General features: G+C 41.5%; 1 protein-coding gene across 2 annotated transcripts in view; it reads right to left on the bottom strand.

Annotated features, from left to right (window-relative positions):
- Positions 1–2,991: 2,991 nt before the first annotated feature.
- The window catches only part of LOC144781847 (CLOCK-interacting pacemaker-like), a 252,776-nt gene continuing 247,857 nt past the window's right edge, over positions 2,992–7,910 (bottom strand). For both annotated transcript variants that reach the window (XM_078660886.1, XM_078660887.1), the window contains exon 4: positions 2,992–7,474. In XM_078660886.1, the coding sequence (XP_078517012.1) occupies positions 6,569–7,474 (906 nt within the window). In that variant the 3' untranslated portion in view covers positions 2,992–6,568. The remainder of the gene's footprint in view (positions 7,475–7,910) is intronic.

The raw sequence follows: 7,910 nt of genomic DNA, 5'->3' as shown, positions 1-7,910 counted from the left end.
CTGCTACGCAAAAATTTCCGGATCCAGTCTGACACCTGGGGATATTCTAAGGTAAGGAATCTAATACTAACGTGTCTCTTGCAGATACTGGAGAACAACCACCTCCTTCCCGAAATTCAAGATACTACTCAAAGCCCTCTTCCTAGAGCGCTCTCGATCGTAACGAGAAATCCACAAATAACTTTGGGAATGACCACTAACTCCTCTTCTTGAAACCCCTCAGCCTGAAGATCTGTATTGTAACTGTCCATAAAGCCCTCGAGTTGGTAAATTGCAGATTTTGTTGTTCTCTTTGCCCAAAAATTGTTGCTCTTCACTGTACCTGTTGTGAAGCGCTCTGATACCTTCGGGTCCAGCTTGCGCTATACAAAACTTCAATAAATAAAAAATAAATAAACATTATTTGCATAGGAAAGCCCTCTTCTCAGTCACATAATTATGCTGCAGTTGCCATGTAGTGTTACTAGAGGGCAGCAGTATGAACATAAAAGCACACTGAGGCTTTTATTCCGCTTGCTGAGATACCTCTTGCTCATGTTTGCGATGCAGGGTCTACGGAGTGGAGGACTGTGATGACTGGGTGAATGAGTAATGAGGAATGGCCGGCCTTTATTTGTGGTGAAGGCGGAAGGTTTGGAAGTTAAAGAGCAAGATGAAAGTGTGTAAGCATACATGATTGTTGATTGAGTGAGTGTGTCACCTCTCTTTGAAGGGACACGTGAGAGAGGAACAGCAGCTCCATAGTCCTCAGGAAAAGAAGCATAGATGAGTATTTCTCTCAAATTGCACCACCTCAAAGCTGGCAAGTGTGATATGATGCTTTGCAGGTGTAAGGATTTGCCATGTATGGTGCATAAATACGCATGGTTAGTGTGAATTTTCCCAGAATGTCAGTAGCTCACCCTTTGGGAGTATCCTTAGGACAGAAAGTTCAGGCACTTCTTTCTGGGTATGAGGCCAAGAAAAACATTGGGAAGCTTGCTCCAATCATCTGTAGGCTTTAAAGATACTGGGGAAACATTACAGAGGGAGCAAGGCTGTACAACATTTGGTCACGGTTGGACAGAAATCGTTAGCAGGGACTTTTGATCACCATTCAATGTAGGACCAGGATCCCCATACCTCTGTGCCTCAGACACCTTTTTTCACCTCTGGATACTACCATCGCTTTACCCCTCAGATGTTCCCTCCTTGTACCCCAGCTTTGGTAGTGCACCAACCACGTTTCAATACTTGGCTTGACTACACACACCCTTCCTTTCTGCCCTCCATTCACATTCCATCAGTAACCCAGCTGCTTTTGTAACTGTTCAGTCTCAAGTGATGGTTTTGATGCACATTGATTGGGTATGTATACAGGCACTTACCGCTCTGTACAGCCCTTCACAGCACACGTAGACTACACGTCTTTAAATCATAAATACATGTTCTGCCTAACAGTGAGGCCTGACCTTCCCCTCTGCGGATTATCCCCTCATAAGGAGGACAAATAAATTGAAGATCACGCCAAACTATCTACAGACATTGCCAATCAATGCACTGCTGCCTATTTGCATGCCATGATTATTCTCTATGACCCATCCAACCAATTGCCACAGGTACCCTCGCCCTGTCCCATTAGCCTTCTCCACTGCCCCCCTTTATTTAGCAAATGTTAGTGCTCTCAGATTTCATAGCGGGAATCTCTATACTGTCTGTTTGCAATAAAAAAATCCCTAGGGTACCTAGGATATGCCGCACAGACGGGAGGAGAGGCAGTAAAATCTTGGGGAGTCCCACCTGCAAACATGCCACCACATGCTCCTTGTTGTACCTTTCAATGCCATAACCGCAGTAGGATTGTATGGTGTCCCCTTGTGTTTAGTAATTTAAACTGTCACAATTCTGTTCACCCCCCAATTTACCCTATCCTTTTTAGGGTGCACCCCATAAGGGAGGAGGAGAGCAACAAAAGGTAAGGACAGCCCCACAAAATTTCCCAGAAGCCATGTCATTCTGTGCCCTCATCACCCTTCATAGTACATCCCCAACCCCCTATTAATACTGCTCCCCCAAATGTGATTGCTCCCCGAAATCAGAAAGTGTAAGAGGGGTGCAGTAAAAAAAAAAGTTGTTGTTCCCCACCATAAATCCCAATATCTGTAATCACCCCATCTGTGTGCTGAGCAACCACTGCATGAGAGCCCACCTTTGCCCCCATGCTTCCCACGCCCATCTTCCCCTGACTTTCTGAATGCCCCAGGCCCTCCTCCATCGATGATCCCTTCGTAGTCACTTGGTCCCCAATCACCACCCTTTGGTCTCCTCTACAGCTTTTCCGCTACACTCTGACTCCACCTACCCAATCTGCCTAGACTCCTCCTACACCTCCTCCTCACTCAACCACATGCGCACCCATTTTAATTACCAACCACTCTGCTGCATTACACCATTCGCCAGGGGTGATATCACGTTTGCCACACACACACACACACACACACACATACCGACACACACACACACACACGTCGATTTTGCCAAGTGGCTTTTTCCAGCAAAACCAAGGCAACCCTCATAAAAACACAAATGAGGTGTGAGCTACCTATCTAAAATCCGTGTCAAGTAGCGTTTTCACGCACACCTTTTAATTTGCATATTCCATGCACCATTTGTTTGCACAAAACTTGAATTTAAACAGAACACCTGACATTTGTATGGCTTTACAAACTTGTTTATATCATACTCAAGCAAGTGTTTGTAGAGTGTATTCCTTTTAGTTGGGAAGCCTATCTAGGTCTGGCATTTGCCAAGGAATTTTGATTCTACTAAAATTATATGTATACTTACTTATAGGGGCTTTCAGCCAGCCTTCTTCTTCTTCTGGGATAATGGGTGAAGCCCACTTCAGCCACAGGTTGACTTTACTACTCTTTAACAAGGAGTACATCAACACGTAAAATATTTACCTCAGGTGTCAGGAATGCTATGGAAATACGGACCACAAAAATATAATTGCTTTTAGCCATTTTTTATTTATTTATTTACATTGTTGCGAGACCGGCAGCTTTCCCCAACAATAAAGCTTTGCAAAAACATGACCAAATAAGCATTGACAAAGCTAAAAGACTAGCGACTAACACCAGCTGTATTTGCTTTGCCAATGCTAGTTCCAAGATTACTTCTACATTGAAGCATATGGCCTCTTGTTCCAGGACAATACAGTTCATGCACTTCAATAGAAAACTCCCTGTGAGGTAGAAGGAAACAGTCAATAGCATAAGATGTGAGTGAAATATTCTGGCCGACCAACAGTCTGACTTTTTTGAACATGAGACACTGTACAATTTATTTAGTTATTTAACTACTAATTGCCCCACATGTAGAGATAATAATGTAAAGACACATTTCACTCCAACTACAGCCATGCCAATCAGTGCAAGATGTCCCTTTTGGAGAAGAGGGCTTCATTTATCTAAATATATACTTTAACCACATAGCATTCTGTGATGGGATCTTGAACATTCTTAGGACGTACATATACAAGCCAAAGTTTACAACCATAATTATAAGCCCACCAAGAGAAGTTTGGATAACTTTGGTCATTGTAGACTAGTGTTTGTTTTCTCAGCACCTTATCTAGGTTTCAATAGCATTAACAACTAAGAGTGGTCTTCAATATTAAGTCAGAGTTGCAAAAATGCCATTCATACAATGTGCTAAAAGCACAATGCCCCTTATAGAAATTTCAATGGAGCAGCACTGTACGAACTCCACAAGAGAGCGCTATGTGTATTATCTTAACCAGTCAACTGGATATTTAAACCACTTCCAGGCGATTCTAGGCTAATGAGGGACGATTGGCAACTAGACCAGTACCGGCAATGTTTACTTAATTCAGGCTGCAATGTGACAAAGGTGACCACTTCACCATATTACTATTTGGAACATTTATTCCAGTCTAAATAGGAGCAAACAATTGCTAAAATATTACTAGGTCCACAGGAAATCAAACTGTGATAACACTAGAGAAAGTAACTAAACTGGACCAATCCTGTGGTGTTGTAGCATTTGAGAGCTTCAGATGTTGTATTTGGCAATGCAATAAGAAGGTTTTTGTGCAGATCAACGACTTCTAACAGAAGCGACAGTCAGAAATCCAGTGTGAAGGTATTTGTACAAGTTGAAGACTTCTTGAAAAAAAAAACACAGCAAACACGTGTTTCGTCAGAGTGACTTTCTCAGGAGCTGTAAAATACATTTATGAATCACGGTTGACACATAATATTTGCCTAAAACCAAAGTAAAGAGGTGCATGGTTTTCATGAATCATTGAAGACAAGAAATGTGTTTGATCAACCAGAAAGACTAACATGCTTAGAGAAAATACGTAAGTAACCAGTGGTAGGACAGTGTGATATAGGGTGGAGAAATGTCAACCCTACAGCCTGAGTGTTCCTTTTTTTTTTATCCGTGCCTGATATTTTTGATCCTGGCAGTCTGAATGTGGCGGAGACAGTTTAATGTTTGCAACAATAACACAAGTTTAAGTAGTGGCTCTGTAGCTGTAGATGGTGCACTCTCAATGTGGATGTCGACTTAGCACCAATTTGTCTAATTGATTTAGGAGCATATTTGCTGTAAATCAAACAGCTTTCACTCATTTAATGACTTCAACAGCGTTGTGCTACAGTGACTTTTGATGCCAAAATATTTAATTTCTGGTATATATTTCATAACTGGGCATTCCATGCTTATTATTCTGGCGTGTTGATACAGCGGTATGTTATTTTCTCAATCGACTTTTCCGAAACATCTATTCAGTTCACCCTTTAATGTTTTAATGGCATGTCAATGCATGTCAATGCAGTGTGTTCATTTAAAGTGGCACGTGCCGTTTGGAACGGATTTTTTCTTATTTACACATAGTACACTATTTGCAGTATTTCATATTCCAAAAAAGGTTGTTTTTGTTTTTTCCTGGCTTAGCACATGAACACGTTACTACAAGTCTACTGTTACCTTCTTTTATTAACATGTGATGTCATACACTATACAAACATTCTCTTCTTATTTGTGACTCTCGATTACACTGCAGAGAGTACCACATTTTTCATTACACTGTTTTTCATCTAGCGATTGGCTTGTATGTTTCATTTCCAGTACGTTTCCTCACTACAAACTGCCTTTGCTTTGATTTGTACAATAAAGGACTTAAGGTACAATTAATGGCATATTTAGCTCACCACACTACAATGGGTAAGGTTGAGGTGGTATGGTTGAATACTATTCCTTTCAATTTTTTTAAATATTACTCAGGCTGTAGAGATAACCTTTTTCCAGCCCATAGCACACTATATCCTACCACCAGTTAATTATCTATTGGTCTTTGGCAAACACTGTGTTCCAACATAGCACTATGTGCCAACTGAGATTCACATATGTATTTTACAGCCTTGAGAAAGTTCCTTGGACGAAACAAGTGTTGGCTCTGCCTCTTTTTCAAGAAGTCCAACTTGTACACATACCCTCTCACTGTACTGCCTGCTGTGCCTATTCCGAGAGAAGTCTTCCATTTGTACACAATACCTTCTTATTGCATTGCCAAATATGACTTGTGAAGCTCGCTACGGCATATGGCCAAAACACCAAAGTATTGGTCCTGTTTATTTACTTTCTCTGGTGTTATCAGTGTTGGATTTCCTGTGGGCATTTTAAATTTTTAGCAATGCTTTGTTCATATTGAGACTTGAATAAAAGACCAAAACTCATGCCCGGTGAGGATGGTGAATCAAGTAATACGGTGTGCTCTGAACCCTTGTTAATATTGCACTGGGTGTGGTGTCTGACCACTATCTGTTGTGTACCCTCTGGGTAGCAAGGACACAGTCCAATGTAGAACCCACTTTTGTACATCACTATATTACCAACTAGTGTGTTTTGTGAGTATTGCCTTACTAGCCATCGTACGAGCAGCTAGCATAATCCACTGCTACCAAGTGTAACGCTGATTATTTAGGACTTGCAAAGTACCTCACTGGATAATACTGTATGCTTTCAGGGTGTCAAATGAATTAAAGAATCAAAGTCAACCATGTAACATTAATGCAGTAGCAGCTCAAAGAAGTTTCTCTTGACCAATTGTGATGACCGCACAGTTTCAACAACTGTTGATGTGGCATCTGTAATTCAGAGTTGTTCGCCTCATTTCTGATTGATCCAACCAGGGCTCTTACTTGCACAAAACAAAAGGAGAGATTTGCAAACATAGGTGATCATTCAAGAGATAACTGGAAAACCTCACATTAAACCTCTTTTAAATTTACCAAACAATATAGATCCACATAACAAACGTTCATTTTCCTGTAAAAAGAGGACAAAGGCACCCAAGTACACACAACTATGTGTACTTTTTATTTGATGTTAACTCAGAATTGTGTAGAGCTTTATGCAGGAGATACACAGTAGCAGTTTAATATTAAGGCACTCGTATTAAACTTCATAGTTATGTCATGGTTACGTTTGCCTGAAGTCCTTCAAAGCAATGCTGGTTGAGAACCTTATCCATCGAAGATGCTGGATAGGAACTATTTCAGAGATCTGTGGATCCTTTTGGTAAATGGTCAGTTGGTGCAGCACAGTCTAGTTTGATAGCATTGCTGCCACTAACATTCCAATAGAAGCTGGATAGGTTCATGGCATTCTGGAGTTTTTCCCACAACTTACAATCATTGCTTTTCATGGCCTCACAAAAAAGCAATGTGTGCTCCTTCAGTTCACTAATGTTGCGCTGGGTAGCCTTGTTCCTCCCTATCAGTTCTTTGGTCATCAGGGTAATGTCCAGAAGACCAGATTTCTTCAGGACATCCACAGTGTTATGGAACCTCTGCTGCTTCTTCAAATTTGCAGCTAGCCTCCTGGAGACCTTGGATATTGTTTCTGCCTCAGAAATGGAATAAGAAGAGGAACACATTGTCAAATTGTCTTGGCGTGCATGCAGCAAGGATGGCACTACTGAAGTAGTTACTGTGCTTGGGGCAATAGATTGAGGTTGGAGGCCCATATCCGTTCTTCTTGCAGATGGCATCAAAAGATTGTGACTTGTGGTGTTAGGGGAAGGTGACCGTTCTACGATTCTCCCCTGTGATTTATGCTGTTTACTTATTAGTACTGTTTCAGACCTCTTAGTAAGTTCTTCTTTCGAAGTGAACATACACACACGTTTGCAGGGTCTGGTCATTTTTCCGATGGGCGCAACTGAAACCGAACTCTGCCATTTCACATCCTTACTTGGGTGTGGGGCAATCTGGGGTAGAGCTCTCACAATGGGGAAATAAGCTCGTTTTGCTGATTTCTTTTTTTCCGGCCAAAGGTTTGAGACAGAAGCGGTAATATGGGGCTGAATGAGAATGACCCTTGTCTGCCCTGCAGTTGTGTCCATAGCACGACATCCATTCCATTCCATCTGAGTCTGCAAGAACTGTGCTCCTTTAACAGGCTAGAAGAGAAAGAGGAAAAGAGAGAAGGGTTTGAGACAAACTTCTCATGCTGTGGGCACCAAAATGATAGGATTATGGAGGTATTAATTTACAATTATGAGAAACTTTAGTCTTTGCTAAATACAAACTGCACAATAATTACCCAACTGGAACACACTCCCAGAATGGACTGGAAAAGCTACTACTTTCACCTGGTACCAGCAGTACTAAACTAGATAGGGGTAGGTGACTGCACATTCATCCCCATCGCTGGAAAGTCACACAGGCAAGGCAGTCTAACATTGAATAATGCTCGAGGAAAAGACAAAACAATGGCAGGAAATGGTCAGAAATAGAAGATCTGTTAATGAACTAAGCAAGAACTAAAAAAAGGTTCACTCTGAACCACCTCTATAAGTCACCTGCCTTAGTCCTCTTTCAAAAAACACCTCAAGC

The sequence above is a fragment of the Lissotriton helveticus genome, chromosome 9, assembly GCF_964261635.1.
Source record: "Lissotriton helveticus chromosome 9, aLisHel1.1, whole genome shotgun sequence".
Classification (NCBI taxonomy): Eukaryota; Metazoa; Chordata; class Amphibia; order Caudata; family Salamandridae; genus Lissotriton; species Lissotriton helveticus.
Note: the sequence above shows the minus strand (reverse complement) of the source record. Positions and strands in the feature narration are given on the sequence as shown.